The sequence below is a fragment of the Manis javanica genome, chromosome 5, assembly GCF_040802235.1.
Source record: "Manis javanica isolate MJ-LG chromosome 5, MJ_LKY, whole genome shotgun sequence".
Taxonomy (NCBI): Eukaryota; Metazoa; Chordata; class Mammalia; order Pholidota; family Manidae; genus Manis; species Manis javanica.
Window position 1 is genome coordinate 102,585,183 of NC_133160.1, and position 23,980 is coordinate 102,609,162.

Here is a 23,980-nt window from a genome sequence, read left to right on the forward strand (position 1 = left end):
GGGAATATAACACCAAACTTACAAGAAAAAGAAAAGGAAGGAAGGAGAGCAATAGCATGGTATAGCAGGAAAAAAGAACTTCAGAGTCAAATGTCTGTGGGTTTGAATCATAGTGGTGCTACTTCACTACAAGTGAAAACTCCCAAGCTTCTAGCATTGATAGAGGGTTAAATCAAGAAATTTACAAAAAAGTATCAAGAGTTTAGTAGGTAATTTGACCAAGGTAGTTTACTACCAAACAACCAGACTAACCAGAATAACCAAGAACACAATCTTTTTTTTTCCTGAACTTTACTAAGTAGTAAAAAAGCTATGTGTCCCATACATTTTGAAAACATTAGATTTATATTTTGACTAACACTATAAGGCAGACACTGAAAGCAGCTTTCCCCCAATTTCACCACCAATTCCACTGGCATACATGCAACATTTCAGATACTGGACTACTTTATCAAACATATTTAAAATGGAGCTATAAGATGCAAATTTCTAAGACTAAAAATAAAGAAAAGGGTGAGAAAGTTAAAACTAGTAACTATGGCCTGTTACCTAATTCATGTTACTCTCAACACAGGAGGAGATTTACAATAATACCACAAGTATTTACTTTAAAAGGAAAAACAGTAGTTAGGTACTATGGGGGAAATTAAATGTATAAAATCTAGACAAAGACAAAATCTCCGGAAAGTTAAACCTCAGTACATAACATATAAAAAGTACCCAAGTCTAGATTTGCACATCAACACAATGCCCAAATATGAGTCTATCTAGCAAGGTGATTTAAAAAAATAAAGTAGGATGGGAAAATTTTTCATCCAAGAGTTTCTAAATCTATTCCAGTAACCTCTTGAGTAAAAAGATATAACTGTCTCATTAATACAAACACCAATTAAGTTTTTTCAAGTTTTAATTATTTAGCTAAATCTGCATGACTATTTAATTGAATTCTGTTCCTTGTATCAGTAACCAAACATACAGATTTTTCTTACTGAATTTGGTGAAACATAAAATTTTGTAAATACAAACAATGAACAATCACACAGTTGGTCTGTATAGGATTTTCAGTATTATTTCCACTGAGGCATAGAAAAATTATTTCAACAGGAATTAGTATCACACAAGGATGACAGCCCCAGAAAACACACAGTAGTTTCTAAAATCGGAAAGGAACTTCAGTGCAGTTAATGTTGATCCATGTTTATTCACTCCAAAAAGTATTTATTGAGCACTTACTCAGTGCCAGACACATTTGTATCTAACAAAAAATAATGTTCCATTTTCTCAGCCTCCCATGCCCTGGTCTCACTACATGATCTCCAGATGTAGTTAGTGGTTAATGCTCTGGTGGAACTACTTCACTTTCTAAACAGTAGACAAATGATGAAAACTTGGACACTTTAACCAAAAAGCCTCATTTCCCAGAATTCCCATCTGAAACTTGCAGAATTATTTTCTCTACACCAGCTGGTCTAGTTCACCAAAAATGCCTTCTGTTTTCAGTAAGAACCCTTCCCCAGCATACTTTTTACATTGCTACTCCAAGTTTTGAAGATATTTGGCAACCTTATTGTTACTAAATCTCTTGTGTTCAGCAATCCAGAAAATAGCATAAATCCTCTAGATTAATTTAGTGCTTGAAATTTTCAGTCTCAAATGTTTATCTTTACACTATCTCCCAAGGGTGGATGACAGGCAAACACAAGTATTCCTGTCTTACATGGGGTAAAGGGAGTGAGAAACTACTCTGGCTATATCACCTCACCATCAATTTAATGCATGGTTTTTAGTGATTCAAAAATAGAAGCTCTAATGACTTATTTCTAGTTCACGTTCCTGCCCTTTGCTAAATCAGGCTGTCTCCTTTCGATTTTCTTAATTCATTCATTCCTGAAATTTCAAAGAGTTCTCATTAATATTAAAACAGCTGCCTACTAAAAATGAGTTTTCTTTTTCAAAAGAAGGGAAAAGAAAATGGTGTGCAAACATTCTTAATGGGTTGCTCTTCAAAACAACCCTAGCAACAACAGAGAAGAACCTATCATTTTAAACGGAAGACAGAAGATCTGTCTTCCAAACCATACTGCCAAATGTTTGGTTAGAAATAAGTAACAAACGGCTGGCTCTACCCAACACGGGAACAGGAAAGAACTGCCCCACAGGACGACCTCCTCAGCTCCACGGGGGGTGCTGGCCCACCGGAGACTCTAGCCCCACAGACACACTGCTGCCACGTCAAACTGCCTCCTGGAGGGGCCACGGTACCTCAGGAGCTGGGACTTCTGGGGGCTCATTCTCTTCGCTGTCACTTGAGCTGCTCTCACTCTCCGAGTCCGAGGAGCTGTCTGAGTCACTGGTGCTCTCTGACTCGGCGCTGCTGGAATGTGCTGAGGCCACTGCTTCTGGAAGCGACTGTGGAGCGCTGCAAAGCAACCGAAACAGATAGTCTGTAGACACCAGGGAAGGTGGATTTTTTTTCCCTTTCCTCTTTATTTATGTCCCTCTCTGCCCATTTTTCTGCTACTTGAAAAAAACGGGCCTTGAAACTAATATTACACTAAATTACCATGTCATCCAGTTGAGAAAAAGAGCCATAGTGGCTCAAGACTCAGCGAAAAACTCTTAAAAATAGCTTACCAGATAACTACATGGAAGAGAAGCCAGCCTCTGAATTTTGCTCCTAAAGACCATTTTAAGCTATAAAATTTAAGTTAGATAGTGGGTATTTCAATATATACTATATGGCCCATAAAGACTAAGATTTTTACTTTCTGCACCTTTAAGTTTGCTGACCCCTGCTATATATAACCCAAACAAGTTCATTTCTAACAGACAATACATTGAAATGTTTCTCTACTCTCTTTATGTGAACTAACTGTATTGGTAGTCAAAGACTACTGAATATAAGTGGTGTTCCTTTAGAAAGTGGCCTCAAAGACAATCCAGTCATTTACTCTTGGGTAGATTTGTTAACCATTAAAGAACCAATTATTTAAAATTGGCCGTTCTTGAAGCACTCCAAGTTTTAAGAATGGGAATTAACTCTATGTCAGTTAGAAAACACATACTAAATGTACTGAACACACTAAGAATTTCAAAGCGTATCTTAAAACCTTGCCCTAGATGGAATTAGCCAAAGCAGTAATCAGTAACTGTTATCTTGAAAACTTCCAAATCTACCTAAAATATTAAATCAGTTTTTAAGTAAAATTTTATATTCCAACAGAATAACTCAATTATTAGATAATAAAATCACTAGCTGAGATAATTTTAAAACAAACACACACATTACACTAGGACATAATTTCCTTTCATAAAATGCTCGAGTTTGTGATCCTTTTCACACTGGTAGCTGAAGAGCTTAAGCCAGTGAAAATCAGAATGACATATACTTCCAATGCTATTCCTGCCTCTAATTTATCCCTACCTTGTGTTTTTCCTTTCCTCCACTTTAAAGGTTGGCTATTTGACATATTTTATGAGTCATCATAAGCCACCAGAAATTACTGAAGAAAATGGGATATAAATAAATGAGCAGCACTGCTGAGTCCATAAGACCTCACGTAATTCCATGATCTTCCACATTAATTGTAACATCACTTGTATCAGAGGAAGTTTTTCACTGCTGTGTTTGTTGGAATGGATGACCACATCTCAAGGGAGACAGACAGCTACGGCAACATTTAACACTTTCCATGGAGGGCAGGTACTGGCGTATTAAAAATTCAGTTACCAGAGGAACATATTATAAAGGTACTTCAGACAGTTCCTGTATCCAAAAATTAAAGCATCAAATTTTGTAAAGTAGTTCTAACTGTTTACAAGGTGAAAACAGTGCCATTTTCCATCACACTAACAAAAATGTACCACAGGTCATTTTTAAAAGGAGCTGAAATAAGTAGGAAACTCACATGACTAAGAAAATAGGCACTATGGAAAATGATTTTCTAAAAAAATTCAGCTTTATAGTTTTTGAAAAAACAGCAGCACATCTGTCACTGCCATAAAAACAATGGGCTCTTCAGCATAACTTTTCAAACACTGGTTACATAACACTGATGGAAGTAATTTAAGCTTATTTTTAAACTCTCAAAAATGTTAACCACCCCAAGTGACAGGGTAGGCGGGTGAAGGGGTTCTCGCTCCTACGAGTTAACCCCTCTTGATGGCTGGCTGGAGCCTCTGAAATTTTAAACAGTAACTCCCTTTTAACTGTAATCCTCCAGGTTGCTCCCCATGCAGAAGCTATGAAAGTACTAAATAAGGCATATTTTCCCCATTTGATAGACAAAGGCAAGTGTTTTGTATAATAGATGGGGAGAAAACTGCGCATGGTACCTTGGAGGTGCAGATGTGGATGGCGGCTTCTCCGGAGCCTAGGCATTCACAATAAGGGGAAGGAGGACCAGGAAAGAACAGAGAACATGTTAGGATACAGCTCAGAAATGCTGGATGGATTTTGAAAGGATTCCTGGGATTATGGGGTGGACAGACCTTACCTGTTCGCCATCACTGTCCTCACTGTCACTGAGCTGGAGGTCATCTTCAAGCATGCTGGAATGGGCAGGGACAGAGACACTGTACAATTTAAAATAATTCCTAATAACTTAATCTTAGCACATAAATAGAAAATAATGTGCTTAATGATAAAAAAAAAAAGAGGGATGGGGTAGTTACAAGTTTTATTTATTCATCAAATGCTTTATTTTCCTGGAAATGTAAATTTTACAATTTTAACACAGAAACTAGTTTAGACCAAGCTCCCTACCATATCAAAACTGATTCTTTCATAAGTTCTGAGCATGAAAACCAGAATATGAGACTGGAATTTGTTGCCAGTCCTGAGACTGAAGTTCCCTGGTCCATACAAGCAAAACAAAAAGACAGAAAGAGAAAATACACAATATACTCTAATTATTTTCTTTTAGTAAACGATTAGCCATGAGTTAAATTGGATACTTAACGAAGTGCTTAGAACAGTTCCAAGCACTTTAAAAGTGCTGTGCATGAATTTTCAAAAAATGTAGAGTTAAGATGCAAAGCTAGCAAGCCAACTGTCACCAAATAGTGTAGTTATCTTATTTTTTGTCCAAAGGACATTATTAATATTCAACTTTATTTTTTCACATGCAAAAAAAAAAACTCGTCTGCTGGAACTAATCAGTGGAAAGAGTAGAAATACAAGTAATACTGTTGTCTAAAAAATAGGTTTTACCTTACTGCTATCATACTAGTGAAAATAAAAACTCTGTTCACTTCCCTAAAGTTCCCCTAAAGTTATATTATGTTCATACTTACCTCTAGGCATTTTGACTTATGATCAACTGGAAAACTAAAAACAAATGTTTTCCAATCTATACATGTTTACTCAAATATTAGCCCCTTTCCAATCTCTTCCTCTTCACCTCCTTCTATGGATATACCCAAATATCAAAAGAATTAATCAGTAATTGCAGTCCCCTTGCTTCTCCCAAAAATTTATGAGCATGACTATTTGAGGAAATGTTATAAGCAAAAGTGGGGGAAATTTTTTTTTCCTGCTTGTGTTTTAGCAATGTTCCAAAAAGCAAATTGTATTATAGGTTATAATCCTTCAGTATTTCTAAAAACACCTCTTCAATAGTGTGAACAACAAATTTTACTGCAGACCTATTACCTGCCCCTGAAGCAAGGAGGCATGATTATTTTGGGAATCCTTGGTAAAATCATTTTATTACCTAATGAAAATAAGTGATAAACTTGGCTCCTTCATAATGACTGCTGACATGTGATGCTGTGATTCTGCCCAGGAACTATTTTCACCAACAAATGTACTTAAAAAAAAAAAAATCTTGTGATAAGTTTCTACAAAATATGAAAATTGTTAGCTACTGAGGAATGGAGATCTTCCTCAGTATTTATCTAATAGAAGCCAAATTCATATTTTACAAAGGTTAGAAAACACAGCCTTCAGATGTAGGACTTGGCAGTAGCAATCATAATGATGTATAAGAAAACACCACCCAACAAGTTTACAGCTAAATGGTGGCTTGGCTGGGGTATACATAAGCAAAAGATACAAGATACATCTTCAGAATAAATGTAAGGTATAATACAATCTAACAAAGTGTATTCTATTAATCACCATCAACAAAACCACAGTAAATAGACTTCTTTGTTTCTTAGCCATTGGGTTTGTTTGGTATAAAACTGATTTGCCTTAATTTCCTGAAATGTCAATGATCATGTAATCCAACCACACTTCCTGCTGAAGCAAGGGACTAAATACCTTGAAAACTGTTTGCCTAGCTACTCAATTCCTAGCTTCCATGAATATATTCTCCTAATGTAAGTCAGAAAGTATACAAAATATGTTCAGTAGGTCAGGATGTATATGTTCTTTCAGCTCTACTTGCTCTAAAGATATAAAAGGGACCATAACACATGTCCATATTCTGAAAATTTCCCCTTTGTAGCACTAGATAGACAATAACAAAATAAGCCAGCAAGTGTGAAATTTACTCTGGACCTGAAGAGCAGAGGGACAGTGACCTCTGAAGGAAGACTGCTAAAGAGACCCCCAAACAAACAGTCAAAAGCAATGGTAAACCAACAGGGTCAAACAAAATCTATCACATATGCAGGATGTACTAGAGATTCACACATGGTATTTTATTTCATTAAAATTCATAGGTATAATTTATTTGACATGAAAATCAGCATAGTGTATCATGTCTGTCAACCCAGTCAACAGTAACCACAGAATCTTCTAGAAGCCACAATTTATTAAATCAGCAGATGGATAGCTTGACATCAGCCACCATGCTATGGGGGAAGAAAGACATTTACTGAAATTTTGTTATAACAAACATGTAATGCAGTTCTAAGAAGAAAAAAGTTTACTTAAAAACAGTAAGTTTTGCTGACGTAGAAAATCACAAATGCCATTTTGATTAAAAAAGAAAAAAAGAATCTCTATATTTGGGGAAAATGCAACCTGATGACAGGTAAAGGTGGTATTTTTAGAGATAAGGAAAAAATGTTACAGGACTCAGCTGCTTGATTTCCCTACTTGTCCCACAAATAGTCCCACTGAGGGCACGTACACTCATGTACCATCCTGTACTTCACATATTACGAGGGCAGAACTAGCCCGTGAATGTGAAGAGGGCCAAAATTAGTGCCAGCACATCTGGGTAAGCATTTCTACACCCACTACAAGAGCACCAAATTTCTCAGACCCAGTCTCATTCATACCAATAAAATCTAGGTCAAGAGAACATCAGCCACGAGGGATGTACTCAACTGTGAGCTTTTCTGGGGCAGGATCAAGTCATTTTCACCTTATCCTGTGTATCTAGAACACAGCAGGTACCCTAAAAAGCTGTGTGAATTAAAAGCACCCCTTATGAGTAAGTACCGGCCAAACTGCTGTGCCCACTATGCGACCAGAACTGCACAGGCACTGCCCTCACTTGCAGCACTGTGGGCTGTCTCACTACATATACCCTTTCATTTTGCGGATGAGCCAACAGGAACTGAATGTCCGCCTAAGAGGCCTAAGGTCATGACACTGGAACACACTGGAGCTGGATGCAAAACCAGCCCATCTGACCGCCTTACTCTGGCGAACAGAGGACACGACGCCTGGAAAACCTAGCTGATGGCATGAGACCTAAGCTCCAGAACCCACTGAGACAGACTGTGATTTAAAAGAAAAAATTATTGTATTAGAATAGAGTGAATATACTATTTGCCCTTACGAAAATAAATGAACTTTAAACCTTACATATATTTTAAATTGGACAAATAACAAATTTCACTTACGAACTCCAAGACAAAGCAGTTATTTCAAAGCTATGACACCATATGGACTACTCTGGCCCTGTTTGAAAGCTGCCAACGGGCAGGTAAAGCAACTCTTTGAACTACCATGTAGGTTTAACCGCATTTTACATTATTGGTTAGGTAAACTTTTTACTTAAAGGTTACAAACAAGCCTCGAACCCCTTTGTATAAATGCCTTCTTCAGGCAGCTGTTCTGCGAAGCTTAAAGAGCCACATACAGGTTCCAGCAGGCATGTTTCAGTGGCTCCAAGTCCAACTGCTACTGTGTGAAGACACATAAAATAAGCCTTTATTCCTTTTCCATTCCTTAGTACTGGGCTTGCCAAAGACTTTACTGCCAATATTCCGTAACATCTCAATTCAAACCAAAAAACCATTTAAATAAACTTCAGATTTCTTGATTTAACATTTCCTGTGATCAGGCCACACATCCAATTTGTGAAAGAACAAGTGAAGGCAAGCTCACAGTAGTTATATGCAGTTAATCTCAGCCCTGGTATTAGGTATGCTCAAAATGGTAAATAAAGCAATCCTTTTCAGAAAACGCTAATAAGCACATAAAATGTGTAAGAATTTGAACAATCTCACAACTTAAAACTGATTTGGGGACAGAATGGGTAACAAAGTACAGGAAAAGAGGTAAGGATCTACAGCAGATGCAAAATTCCCCTCAACTTTAAATTCAATCAGGCTCTGATTTCTTTTTTGATAAAGGGCAGAAATAAGGACTACAAATCCTTTGAAGGAGATGATGGAAGGCTACAAACTATAAAGAGGTCCCCATATACAATAAATTAAAAAATGAAAAAGCAGATCTTAAGCAGTTGTGACACAACCTTTAAGGGGAACTCTCCAAATGGTGATAGCAGTTGGCAGAATTCAAATTCATGGTGACGTTCTGTATGGGAGACTATGGACTAACAAAATAGAGGGAAAGACACTCAGTACATGATTTATTATAGTAATGAAGTTTATGATTTTGACAAGGGGATAACTGCTGCTGCAGGTATAAAAGATTCTTCCAACTCCATGGCTGAAGTGAAGATTATCTGAGGTCAAATAAGGAAATGAGAAAAATCACCAGAGTATCAGTGAGGGAAAATTTGAATATGAACATGATTAAAACAGTAAGTATGACAAATACTAGTTTAAAAGGGACATACTGAACAAGAATCAAAATCTAGAAAAATCACTGCTGAAAAGCTAATGTCCTTGGGAGCAACCTAAGTGTCCATCAGTAGATGAATGCATAAAGAAGATGTGGTACATATACACAATGGAATATTATTCGGCCATAAGAAGAAAACAAATCCTACCATTTGCAACAACATAGAATGGAGCTAGAGGGTATTATGTTCAGTGAAATAAGCCAAGCGGAGAAAGACAAATACCAAATTATTTCACACATCTGTGGAGTATAAGAACAAAGGAAAAACTGAAGGAACAAAACAGCAGCAGAGTCACAGAACCCAAGAATGGACTAATAGTTACCAAAGGGAAAGAGACTGGGGAGAATGGGAGGGTAGGGAGGGATAAGGGCAGGGAAGAAGAAAGGGGGTATTATGATTAGCATGTATGTGAGGGGTGGGGGAAAGGGAGGGCTGTGCAACACAGAGAAGACAAGTAGTGATTCTATAACATCTTGCTATGCTGATGGACAGTGACTGTAATGGGGTGTAGTGGGGGGGGGGGTACTTGGTGAAGGGGAGAGCCTAGTAAACATAATGTTCTTCATGTAATTGTAGATTAATGATAACAAAAAAAGGGGGGGGATTACTCCCTGATAGGATAAAATTAACTGCAAATCAATGATTAATGCATGCTTTACATATCCTTAATTTTGATCTTTTAAAGGGTGTCGGATGATCAGCTATGGAAGTACATTTTTCTGATAATATTTCTTTCTCTTAAAAAAAGGCAGTTCCTGGTCTCCAGTTGGTTCTTCACAATCATATAAAGGTCATATCAAAGTGTGGGAAAAGGGTTTGTTTGTGTTTATACAGAGTATCAAAGCCTAATTTGGCTACCCAGAAAACGAATTAAGATACGATACGAAGAACTTCCAACATCAACATCCTCTGGAAGAGTCATTCCAGAAGATGATCATCAAAAGACTTGAACAAAGATCCTGGCGCTGTTGCAGTTGTAGCTGCATTCATCCCACCGGTTCCTGGACTTGCCATTGGAATGCAGAAGGGGATATCTAAGCTGGCCTGTGCATACAGTAAAACAACAAATTTGACTGGTTCTGTACTGTTGGAACTCAACGAAGAATTAGGAGAGGTGCAAGTTGCAGTGCTCCAAAATCGTGCTACTATAGACTATCTACTGGTAAAAGAACATATGGGATGTGAACAGTTCCCAGGAATGCATTGTTTTAATTTGTATGATTTTTCTCAAACTATTCAAATTCAGTTAGACAATATCCATCATATTATTGATAAGTTCTCACAAATGCCTAGGGTACCTAACTGGTTTTCTTGGTTTCACTGGATATGGCCGGTAATTGTAGGTCTCCTTTTGTTATATATCTGTATTCCTATTGTTAATGTGTGTGCGCAATTTAATTAGTACTTTGTTAAAACCTATACATGCTTATGTTACTGTATAAGAAGTTATGTCAAAGAAATAATCAATCTTCCCATGTTTTCTTCCCTCTGCTACTTCTATAGCTTTTCGTCTTCCTTCCTAACTACAGCCCTTTAGTAGAATTTGTGCCTCATATTGAAAATTACCGAGTATCATAATTCTTCCAAGTGGTAAAGATACCTCAAGACAAATGCTGGGCATAGAAGCCACAGGGCATAAATCTGCAAAGAAGTAAAAAGCTAACCTCTTCAAAGAATATTGCTTCTCTCTCTCTCACTTACCAACTTTACATTTCCCTGTATGACCCCGGAAGACGGCTGGTTAGCCTCAAGGGAGGAACAACCTAAGACAGGCACAGTCGCAGGGGGGCCATCAGGTGAGAAATTGGGGATCAACAGAGGTGAAGCTCAGAACCTCACCCCCCCTGTTTTGAGAGAAATCTTCTGCATCCGTGGATGTTTTGTTGCCCTTGTCTAGCTTGGATTAATACTTAGTCTATAGGCACACACCTGATCATCTACACTTGCCCTCTTACAGCACTAAATTATGCTTTCTATCTTTATCTTGCATCTACCTACCACTTCAGCATTTTATTAAAAAAAAAATAAGGGAGAAATGTGGGATTCACATATAAATCAAGTATAAAAATCAAATGAATAATCATATCTGACTTGATTGTTTATAGTTCATGATGCGTGATCAAAACCAAAAGTTTCTGTGATATGACTGCCCTTGCACTGTTCACCATGTAAGAACTTGTTCGTTATGCTTCAGAAGATTGGAGACTGTTGAGAGTTAGGCTTGGGGTTGATTAATGATTGTGCATTGAGTCCCCTATACAGAATTTTATTGTTGTTAACAACCATTTGATCAATATGCCCTCTCAAAAGAAAAAAGCTAATGTCCATCAAATAATGCTTAAAGGTATTCAATCAAGTTTATGTGTAATATTTTTTCCTCCGGCATTTATTGAGTACTTACTATATGCCAGGCTCTGCTTTAGACTCTGTGGATACAACTCTAAGTAAACAGAAATCCCTGCTCTTATGGCACTTAGAGTCTGGAGGAGGGAGATAAACAACTAAAATACACATTCTCATTATGAAGGGGAGTAAAAGCATAAAAGAGAAAGGATAGGGTGTGGGTTGCTCTTCTACAGAAGGTAGTTAGGGAAGAGGGCACTGACAAGGGGATGAAGTCCAGGGGAAGACGTGAAGGGAGGAGGGAGGTCAAGGGAAAGAGGGTGGAGTCATCAGAGTACAGAGAGCAGCTGGAGGCCAGACAGAACTGTACTTGCATATGGGAGGAGGGAGGCTGGTCAGGAGGAGGCAGGGAGGGAGGTTATGAAGGGCCTGGTGGGGGGGCTTTGCAGGGTGGGAGACAGAAACAATGTGAGTTCTTACGGAGCTGACAACACCTTGCTGGTTCACTACCCAGCATCTCAGAGTGGGCTCCCAAACTGCCTTTAGGGCTAACAGATTCTTAGTGAATTAAAACACTTTATTTGATCTTCCGATCCATGCTCAAACTATTCAAGGGTCACTTGCTAAAAATGAGCAGTTATCAATAAAAGTGAGACTTAAATAGTGCCTTAACGGTTCCCTTAAAACTGTGTTTTACATATGCAGATCAGCTATTTGAAAGCTGTCACTTCCAATAAGAATTACTCCAAGATGTTTTCAAAGGCCTTCAAAGCCTTCAGCATAATCTATCAAGCCCCTTTTAAAGGTGACTTTATTCTCTGCCTCTCTCATCATTTAAGCTCCAGATCAAATGTCACCTCTTCTGAGACCTTTCTTGACCTCCCTGTCCCAGAAGTACCACCACCAAGCAAAAAAACTCCTTCCCCAAGCCTGTCACTATCACATCACCTAGCTCCTATTTCATGCCACCACATTTAGTTACAAGATGAGGTAAATGAATTGTCTTATTGGCCACTGTTCCCCTAAGTATCTAAAAGCAGCACCAGGAATACAGCATGTGTTCAGTAATTTTACATCGAATGGATGAATAGAGGCGATTTTCAGAAATATCTCCAAGTCACCTGGAGTCAAGCTCAGAGAGATTAATATTTATGTAATTGGGGTCAAGAGCATGTTAAAGAATGGTGAGTATGATTTTTCTTTTGTAGAACAGAAACAAAGGAATTTACTTAACATTTACTACTATACAACAGGCACTTGATAAATTTATTCTTCTTAAGCCATTTTATTTGGCCTTTGGCCTAAGACCAAGTATGGTAGTATGTATTACCCTGAAGGCAAGCTCCCAAAGGAATTCAAAGCCATGGGTACATCATTTGATGAAGTAAAGCTTCCAAGATGATTACTTTGATGAGGCCAATTCTCAACCATCTTAGCAGTATTTTGATATTTATTTAAAACATGCTTCATTTCACAGCCTCATCAGAAAATCCTTTCAACATTATTCAAGTTTCTAGCACGAACTTGTGCACAATGTTAAGTCAAATATTGTCCAGCAAGAGCTGCTAGAAAATGCTAAGGCTGGAGGGTCTGAGAGCTTGACTGACTATTCCAAGAGACTATAATTCTACCATAATGTCGTTACAGCATGGGCAGATGAGGGAAAGAGGTGATTCAACATTTGAGAGTTTCACTATTTTCTAAGTATTGGTTTAGTGTACCCTACTGACTATAATTGTGACATAGATTTTTTTTAACACTGCACAGTGTGTTCCTTTTGTTTGCTTTCACTGAATAACAGAAATTCTTCAATACTCAATCTTACAAACTCATTTCTCCATAGCTTGGCTAACATTAACTCACCTAAGGAGGGGGGAAAAAGCTACATTCCTTATTTTCTTTCATTTTACATCTCAGTGTTTTATCCTGAGAACAAAGCACCTCCTAATGTTTCTAAAGTTACTAAAAGAATTACGAACACTAATAATTCTAGATTCTCAATCATTCGATCAAATAAATTGAGAGTGAAAAATGAGGTGTATCTTTTTCCAGCAATGCCTGGTACTGAGCCCTGAGAATTATCATTAAGAACAAGTCTCCACTTACACTGTGATGCTGAAGGGGCAGTGCAGACCTGCCAGCGTACAGCTGACCAACCAGGACGAATGTCTGTCCTTGTTTTTATGAGAGCTGAAGAGCTGTGATTTAGGAACCGGGGTATGGTTCCACTGACAAGTCATTTATAAGCTGTGTACATTAGGGGATTTTCCATATTACCTATCAGCAAGTAACACTTTCCAGTTAGAGCTGCTATTGAAGTAAAGCATCCAGGTAAAACACTTTCATGTAATATAAGTTAACATTTAGAAATAAGACAAAAAGAAGTATCTTGGAAAGGAAACAAATTTTTAATCTAGTCTAAATGATTTAAATAAACTAGTACAAGTAAGCCACTTCTTCAGACTTAATTATAGGACATTTCAGCTGACACTCATCCTGATGTGATGATTATATATTACAATAAATTGATAGAATGGGTCTTACTTAATTCTTTATCAACATATTTAAAAAACAATAATGTAAAAGCTGAAAACTCAGGCTCATTTAAAAAGGTACCAGACTCTTCCCAGCCTTTAACTTTGCACCATTCTTACTATCAAACTTCCAGGACAATCTTAATCCCAGTCTTCACATCTCGGTATTTTCCTCACTTCAAAATAAACTTCCATGTAAGTTAATAAAAATTTCAAATTGCTATAATGGCTAATTTCTGTCTCTTGATTAAGTAAGTATTGATGATTTCTGAGGCAAAATAAGAAAAATAAAAGAGAGCAACTTCAAGTAAGGATTTGGCCAGTTTCACGGTAGTAGACGGAAAAGGAGAAGGAGTGATACAATAATATCATCAACTGCTTTAGTTTCTGAAACATGAGCACAGACTCCCGCTTGAGAGGCTGACAGCAGCATGGACAACAGTAAGCTGTCCCTGCCTGCTCAGAATGGGGACTGTCCTCACTGGCATGAGACATAGTCCACACACTGAAAAAAGGCAACACTTTGCACTTTGCCCTGGGAATTCAACAGATTGGAAAAGAAGAGGACTCCAAAGTCAGGAGCCCTTAAGCCAACATCCCCTCCCCTAAATTTAGGGGCAAACACCACTAACATCCTAGCTAATTACCTCTCTGCAGGGCCTGGTAGGGGACTCCATCATTAGAGAACTAACTAGAGCTTCAACTACAAGATTCAAAGTAAAGGACTCAGCACATGCTTCTTTCAGATCTACATCCTTCTACCACTAACACACACCCCTGCCCCAAGTCTGGATGGATGGAAGAGGTAATACAGACTCTTCACAAATTCATTTTCTGTGTAAGACACCCTTTCTCCTTTCATACATACCACCCCATTTTTCTAAGGACCCCCAAGTACTAGTTAAGTCTGCAAGAAAAAGCATTAAGACCTAGATTGATTCTTAAAGCCAAAGTACAAATGACCTGTAATTAACATTTTTTTCCTGACATTCAAAGTGCATTAGATTATCTCCCTGGCACTGTACGTGTCCATCAAACAGTTCAACTGTAGGTCAAAGAACCTTACTGCTGCTACCAGATCAAGTTAGCCTGCGAGCACTGGATGACTGGCCATACTAAATATGAAACAACTGCACTTTACAAATTAATTGGGACACTGCGTTCATCTCATCCCCATGAAAGCGACTGCTTTTCCCTGCAGGCTTGTGCTAGCACCCCACCCCTGATCTCCACAACCACACAACCCTCACCATCCACCCAGCCCCTGTGCTGCCTTCTCTCCTGTACCGCTCTTCCCTTTCTTTACCTCCATGAGGCCCTGCTTTCACACCTCTCAAAGTCATTAGGATCTTAACAAGTACTGTTTTCTAGGTAATTTTATATATGGTAAATAGTTTTTATGAAGAAAAGCTACATATATCACAAGACAGAAGTATATACGTGTTATAAATTTGCAGGCACCTCTGATTTCAGTGGTCTAACTCACTGAGGAGACCTACCCAAATATTTCTCTGAGTAGCAAAACTATCATAGAAAATGGTCAAGTCTCTACCAACTACCCAAGGCTCACAGGTGATGGAAACTGGGGTAGGAGAGTGTAACTTCCATCTGTTCAGTCTGAAGCTGCTGCTCAGGCTCAGAGGCCCGTGTACCCTCCTCCCTCCTCTATCCACAGGCCCAGATACACAGCTGCTTCCTTTCCTTGGTGCCGCCTCCACACGCTGCTCCCTGGAGACCTGCCCCCTCTATTTTCACTGCCAAATGGGATGCAAGCTATTCAATCCCTTATTCCTTGCTGTCCCAGAAAACAATGGCTGTGGTTTTTCATGCTCCAAGTGCTTTACTATCAGCCACTACAAAAGCACAAGGTGTAAAACCTTGCGGAAGTTACAGTTTCCATACAATCACTACAGTAGTGGTCCCTGGATGGAGAGCCGCTTATTCTCTACCAGCCATCAACTGTTTCAACAAAACTTCTCCTTCTTTAAATGTAATCTAAGTCAGTGATTCTAGACATGAAGAAGTCAGAATTTTTAAAAAAGATGTAAAAAGGAAAGAAAGCCAAAATAGTAAAATGGAAAAAGATAGCTGACATAGGGCAACTTTTTTTAGTAAATGATGATAAAAACAAGCAAAAATCCACCATCTGTCAATACCACAAATGAAACAGATTTTTATTACACACAAAAACCCATCCTTCAAACTACAATAAATTTATCTTTCAAAACAATCTCATTATATTCTCTTTTTTTTCTTATTTTGCTATGGAGAAATGAAGAAAAAAAAGCACCGAGGAGCTGGCACTCAGGAACACTGACGGGACCCAGCCCCACATTCAGTCACGCTGAGGAGGCAAAATAAACTCTCTGCTTCAACTATACAGTTGAAAAAATATTCAATCCACAGCAATCCTCTCTGCCAAAATACACAGATTAATACTGTGCCTGAAGGAAAGCTGGAGATTGGCCTTGACTTCCCGAGACCAGCAACTCCATGTAACTGATTAGATGCTGAAGGAAAGAAAGGCTTCCTCCCCTAGCCCCCAAAATCACTTCGTTGTACAGAACGAAAGAAATACTAGTTCAGTACCATCAACAAATGACAAATTGGGTCAAAATGCTTTTTAAAATCTTTATTATGTAGTTTAAACTGTTCCAAAAACCTAAAATATTATCTGGACTTACTTGGCCTTAATAAAGAACAGCTGGGCAATAGGACTCATTCTTTAAAACTAGGCCAAAAGAGTGCAGCAAATCTTAATTATGCACAACCCCCAAATTTGTTTCCAAATGCTAAAGCTATTTAAGCTAAAATTTATAAAGCGAAACCTAATTTCCATAGCTAATATGTAAATAGTGGCTCAAATGCCTTTCTATTGAGAAAACCCCTTAGCAAGCCCTCTTATGGTACCTAAACCTTTAACAGGAGAACAAAACCCTAAACAGAGGTCATTTCTTCCCTTTACAATGCAGAATCCCATGAAAGTCATTACTGGGAAGCAAGGGGGAAAATTCTAAGCAATAGATGGGAAATTACAATGTTCTATTACGAACGTTTAATAAACAAAAGTATTTTACTTACGAAGTCCCCTGCTGAGAGTTGGTGTGGGCTTTTGAAGATGCATCATGTTGTTCTGTGGGAGAGGGAAAAACAATCAGAGCAGCATAATGACACACACTCAACAGACTGTTAGTTATAAACCCCCTTTTTAGTCCTTTGTACCTAAACATTTTTTGTACTTAAATTCTGTCCATCAGAGTGATATACACTGCACTTGGCACAATCCCACTACCAGAAAAGGACAGTTATGATACCTCTAGAGAGACGAAATGCTCAGAACTGAACAACCCTTAACAGCAAAAACCTCTGAAAAGCCCTGCTTGCAGCACCACTTACCACGCTGCTGGTAACTTTCCTACGTGATGGAGATTCCCTCAATGTGTGTAGGAGCACCGAGACAGGGCGCCCTCACTCACCTACCAGTGATCCATCTGCCAGCACTCCCTTTGTACAACTTCCGTCCTTGGCCCATTGTGCACCCCCACATTGTCCCTCCATTAGTCAACAGCAATGCCCCCATTCATTTATTCAACAGCTATTTACAGACTGCCAGTGGATACCAACATGTCCTAGGCATTTGACCCCCATCTCCGGTGAACTTACAGCTGACTGAGGGACATCAAAGAGGTGCACAAATGCCTACAAGCCTAGGCAGTGTGAGATAAGCACACAAACCAATCACATACATTAATGGCCTCAGGAATTTATAGAGAATGGTCACTGTTGATAATGACTACAGATGCCAACTCAGAAAAAGGAACCAAACGGATGGTATCACAAAGGATGGGTGAGATTTTCACGGAATGACTGCTGGCAAGAGGGAGAGATGGGTGGGGAAGGCCTTCAGGTGTAGAATGTGTAGTGGACAGCACGGAAAGACAGGATGCAAGTCAGATTTTAGAGGGCTCTGAATGCCAGGATGGGAAGTTCAAGCTATATTTGTTGGGCAGTGAGATACCATCAAAGGTCTAAATAGGGGCTCCATTCAGAGACACCTCAGAAAGAAGACTCCAGTGGTACACCCTGGCCTAACCTAGAAGGGAGTAGGAAATGCTAAATGTGGAGGAAACAAAGGTGCTGGGAGGTTGCTGTGCTGCCTAGACAGGAGTTAACAGGCACCTGAAACAAAACTTGAAGTGGACTGGAAGTACGGTGCCTCTGAGACAGGGCTGAGTGAGATCTCCTACACATGTCATGTGGAGGCCCCTGAATATTTGCAATTAATCACTTTATCCTCATGGTGGCAGCAGCTCTTACACATTTTTAAACTGCTTCCCCTTCTGGTTAGAAAGCTAGGGCCAGGTTTACAAATTTAGATGGGCTAATATCACTCCTCTGACCACTCACAGGCATGTTCACACAGTCACCCTGACTGGGTACTAAGCTCCACAGGTTCCTGTTATCCTTAGGCAGCATGTTTTTGCATTATTATGTGCATAAATACTGGAGTGTACAAGTAAAATCCCCATGCTTCATTCTCTACGGACTCACGAAACGCAAGATAACTTTTCAAGAAATATGAATTCCCATGCTGGGCATACTTTGAGAAATATATGTCAAACTCTATTTTTGTAAAAGCTGTATCCACAAACTCCATTTCCTCCTCACCCGACACACAACTAGGGTCTAGCTGGGCCCCACGAAACAGTCTCGGAAAGGTAAAGAAGACCCTAGGGTAGGCATCCGCTGAGCCACGACCTATGGGAGATAAGCCAGTGTCTGAAAACTTGTAGTCAGAGCAATGAGGAACTGACCCCACACCCTCCACAGGCTGAGAGGGTTATCCATCCCTGGCCTAGAAAATGCTGACTAGTTCATCTTCAACTGTATTTTACTAGAGGAAAATCTAACATTTGAAGGATAAAAGGTCTTTCTAAGCCAAGAGTTAGCAATCATGTAAACTGTGAGTAAGCCGGTAGAAGCCATATACCTGGCATGATTGGCAGCCCTAATAAATGGAGGGCAGGAGGCAGGGGGTGAGCTAGAAGTAAATAATTAAAGGAAAAATGTAAGAAGTAAAGGGGCATACAGCAGCCCCATGCACAGTTAAGCTGGTGAGCCACCTGCAGCCTTGTGCCACTCCACTGGTTATTTCTTTTTGGGCTGCTGAGAGGCTGACAAGCGAGATTTCCCCATCTCCCCAAGAAGCCATCAATTTCTATTAAAGTTAACCTTCCTACCTATACAACACTGCAGGAAGACGGTCAAATTTATTTCTCTACATTTGGGGAAAATTGGTTAGTTATGAGTTCTTGGCAACATCTTTTCAGTATCTCCAGAGTAGAGGAGAAAACATTTTCTGTAAAAGTCAGACAGTAAATATTCTAGACTTTGCATGCTCTACCTTGTAGCATAATAAAAAATGAATGGACATAGGTGTGTCCTAATAAAACCTTTACAAAAACTAGCTACAGGACAGACCTGATTCTCAGGCTCCAGTTTACCACCCCTATTCTAGAGGAAAGAAATTCTGTTTCTTACTTTTCTCACCTTTTTTACTCTCCTCACATCCTTGCAATTTAAACAACAGAATAATTAAAGGAAAAATGTAAGTGAGGGAAAAGAATGAGATGGGTGGGGAGATTTGAAGAGTCACCTGCATGGAGTATCTACGAGCAACCTTCTCCTGCAACACCCCCGCCTACTCTGGTCCCCCATCTCCTGAGAACTAAGGCCGCCCAACTCAGGCACTCACTATATAGTAACGAGCTAAGAGACCTCAACACACACACTGGTCCTGTTTGCAGGGCCTGAAATGCCTGGCATGCTGTTGGGCCACAAGGCATTTCTTGAACCAGGTGGTTACTGATGGAGATAAAGGCTGGATCTAGAGTTAACGTTCTAGTAATTTTCCCCTTGAATTTTCAAGTATTTACAATCCATGGAAGGGACCAAACAAGAATTATATGGCAAACACATCTAGAAGGACTAAAGCAACTGTGTGAGCTATTCCTTGGAAAAATTTTTGTTAAAAAAGAAAAAAACACATAAAATACCCCAACCTAGACTTATATACAGTTATGGGTTGCAATGCTTTAGGAGTCACATTCCAGATATTTACCACACGTCAGGTAACACCACATTATGTTTATTACAAACTTCGCTAAGGTATCTTCACCAGCTATTTGCAACAATCTGGAATTCCACCTAAACAACAGCAGACGCCTTCTCTTCCTATTCTTGCAACACAGAAGCCCTTATCTCTGCTGTGCATTTTTCATTATATTTTTTATATTCAAACAGTAAAAACCATTATTTGTTCTCTAATGCAATCATCAATTCCACCTATTTACTTACTTTGGTTTTGAGTTGCAGAACTAATGTGCTGAGAATCCTAGAAGGAAAAAAATCTCTAGTTACTTAAATATTAAGGTTTATAAATCTAAGGTTGCATCACTACTAAATGTGATAAACACTGATAAATCTAATTTTTACATAAAATTGTTTTTGTGGCAGAATATTATTCACCATAAAAAAGAAATCTGCCATTCACAAGAACATGGATGGACCTAGAGGGTATTATGCTCAGTGAAATAAGCCAGGTGGAGAAAGACAGATACCATGAGTTCACATATTGTGGACTATAAAAACAAACGAAATAAAATGAACGGAATAGGAGTAGATGCACCGACACTAAAAAGTGACTGGTGGAGACCATTGGGGAGGGGTTGGGGTAGGTGAAGGGAATAAAGGGGCACAAAAATTCTCAATCATAATGTAAGTTGGTCACAGGGATGTTAGTCTAGCATGGAGAATATAGCCAATAATTCTGGAACACCTTCCTATGCTGACAGATAGTAACTGCACTAGTGGGGGTGAGGATTTAATAATATGGGTAACTGCTGAACCACTGTGTTGTATATTTGACACCAATCTAAGATTGTATATAAATGCTACTTCAATTAAAAAAGAAAGTTTAATGGATTAATACTTAGTCTATAGGCACACACCTGATCATCTACATTTGCCCTCTAACAGCACTAAACTATGTTTTCTACCTTTATCTTGCATCTACCTACACTTCAGCATTTTATTTAAAAAAAAAAAAACAATAATAATAATAAGGGAGAAATGTGGGATTCACATATAAATCAAGTATAAAAATCAAACGAATATTCATATTTGACCTGTTTATAGTTCATAATGCGTGATCAAAACTGAAAGTTTCTGTGATGACTGCCCTTGCACTGTTCACCATGTAAGAACTTATTCACTATGTAAGAATTCGTTCACCATATAAGAACTTGTTCGTTATGCTTCAGAAAATTGGAGACTGTTGAGAATTAGGCTTGGGGTTGATTAATGATTGTGCAGTGAGTCCCCTATACAGAATTTTATTGTTGTTAACAACCATTTGATCAATAAATATGAGAGATGCCCTCTCAAAAAAAAAAGAAAGTTAAAAAAAATAAGAATAAACTAGGTTTCATTGCTTCTGTTCTCTCGAGAGAACAGAATTACTTGTTGATATCTTTGGAGATGAGGTTCAGTTTTCAAGTACTTCGACTTCTAAAGTGCTTCATAATACTTTCAAACACTTTACGCTCCAACAACATCTTACATTTGTATAGGGATTTGTAGCTTATGAAAGTGTTCAGGACTATCCAATAAAGTCAGTCATTTATGTGCTAAAGTAACAAATTATTTTTTCCTTGGTGTGGAACCAAGATTTTTTTTTAAGCACATCTTTTTCCTTAAAACAACTTAAAAAAAAATCATTAAAAAATATGTAAACTACTTAACATGACAAATTCTGGTATGGGTAGCTATAACCTCTTTTGAAAACAAGATCATGGGAAGGAATAGCTATAATATACCAACAATAGGCATGCATACCAGACTGGACAGAACACTGATCTGAAGGAGGTATTTCTATATTATGAAAGCTACCCAAAACTAAAAACAAAAAATAAAATAAAAAGAGGATAAATGGCAGTGTTTTTAGTATACTGCTCACAAATATTTCAATAGAAACATGCAAGTCAGTAGCTGATTCACTATTAAAAAGTCTTGATGTAGCTGATCATATTAAACTGTAAGTTTAAAAGGTACCAGAAGTATAAGATATACATATGTATATATACAAGGATCAGATACATACATATGCATATATCGAAATTCTGAACTAGGAGTTGACAACCTACATCACTTTTAATTTCCCTATACCTCAATTTTCCCATCTCTAAGAACACATAAATGACTGACTATTGCAAAGTCCTGAACACTTTCATAAGCTACAAAACCCTATACAAATGTAAGATGTTGTTGGAGGGTAAAGTGTTTGAAAGTTTTATGAAGCACTTTAGTAGTCAAAGTACTTGAAAACTGAACCTCATCTCCAAAGATTTCAACAAGTAATGCTCAATAACCTGGCTCACAGTACTACTTCACTACTTCAGACTTTCCACTGGTGTGGAGGTAGTGCCTGCTACACCTGCAGGAAATTACCTTTGTAGGAAATGGAAATTTGGAGGGTTCAGCTGTACTTGGAGTATGTATTGCTGTCAAAGGAGGAGGCCACGAATGGGTCATTTCCTGGAAAGAGAGTTAGAAAGGGAAGAAAAAGTAAATTATAAAAAGAATATTTGCTATTATTTAACTTTTTAAATTTAATGTAGAGTGAACTGATGGTAAGTGAAAAGCAAAATCTTAAGTTACTTCATTAACTCTGTAAAAAAATGATTTAATGGACTATCTTCAAAACTGAAGATCTCCAACTTACAAAATTGAAATCAGTTCAAATAAGAAAAACAAGTGAGTAGAACATGAATAGTCTTAACAGTCCGAATATTATAAAGCATATACACAGTAATAGGCATTACCAGAGCTTATGCAACTGTGATAACTGAGTCTCAAGGCTTTCTTTCTCCCTCCGCTTCTTTATTGCATTTCCTGGAATTATTTAAGTTCAAAGGAAGAAGAACTTTCCTGTTTGACTTAAGCAAACAAGTAATTCAGGTCACTTGTTCCACTTGGGAGAGTTTTAATGGGTTTGACCCTTCCCTGATACACAGTATTAGTACCTAAGAACTTTTTTTGGAGGAGACAGCCTTAAAAAAATTACTACCTTCCCTTTCCATTAGCAGAAGTTTCATTTCTATTCATTATTTTCATGGAAACAAACCTTGTAAGTTAACATGTTTATCTTCACATGAATTCTTTTTTTCTAAGCACATCCATGAGATATATTCTGCTTTGTTAAAAAAAAAAAACTAGTGGAAAACACAATGTCAGATTAAAGGTGTCGAATTGCAAATGCATGCAAGTGCACACACCCATACTTTACTGATGAGTTAAAACGGCACTGGAGATCGCTAACACCAATCCCTTCATTTTACAGATGAGAAAACTGAGGTCCAGAATAACTGGATCAGGTCTCCTGGAACTAACAGCTGACAGCACAGGCTATGGGCCCCTCTGCTTTCCCAATCTGAGAGACAAAAGGCCATTCCCACCTATGCAGACATGCTTGGGCAAACTGGCTTCAACATCAACAGGCAACTCTCTATCAGCCAGCTGGTGAACCCAGACTATGCTGTATTATCTCACCTGCAGAATACACTGTGCATCACCACACATCACTCTTCTCAAAGGGCTGACCAACCTCTCCGTTACCTCAGGAATGCCATCCATCTGATCCTTGCAACAACTAGAGGTAGAGCTCTAGCAGATACTTCCACTCCCAGCCTCTGTGCACATCTCCCCTTGCCATTCCTCACAGCCACTCCCTAGGTGCTGCCATCCCAGCACAAACGTAACTGACGTGGAACAGCCACATGCAAAGTAACTGATGCTAGCTTTCTGGAGAAACTTTTGTTAAAGGTGGCATCACGGCCTCGCCTACTGACTAATCATCTGCTTTGTTCAGTACAAAAGAGGAGGTCTGTACTAAAATATAAGAGAAAGAGTAATAGCCCTGGAGCCAGAGTCCCAGACTGGAATCCTAATTCTGACCCTTACCGGCATTAACCCTAACTCTGGCCACTGGACTATCCAGTGCCTGTCCTCAGTAACAGGTGGGCTAACACTGCTTATTTTTCAAGGTGGTAC

At 38.6% G+C, this 23,980-nt stretch overlaps 1 protein-coding gene across 6 annotated transcripts in view; it reads right to left on the bottom strand.

Annotated features, from left to right (window-relative positions):
- AFF1 (ALF transcription elongation factor 1) overlaps nt 1-23,980 on the bottom strand; it is a 203,901-nt gene that overhangs the window by 26,178 nt on the left and 153,743 nt on the right. For all 6 annotated transcript variants that reach the window (XM_017641131.3, XM_017641143.3, XM_037021130.2 and 3 more), the window contains 6 exons: nt 22,379-22,465; nt 20,228-20,264; nt 16,952-17,003; nt 4,497-4,551; nt 4,336-4,373; nt 2,263-2,419 (listed from right to left, as the gene is read on the bottom strand). In XM_017641131.3, the coding sequence (XP_017496620.3) occupies nt 2,263-2,419; nt 4,336-4,373; nt 4,497-4,551; nt 16,952-17,003; nt 20,228-20,264; nt 22,379-22,465 (426 nt within the window). The remainder of the gene's footprint in view (nt 1-2,262; nt 2,420-4,335; nt 4,374-4,496; nt 4,552-16,951; nt 17,004-20,227; nt 20,265-22,378; nt 22,466-23,980) is intronic.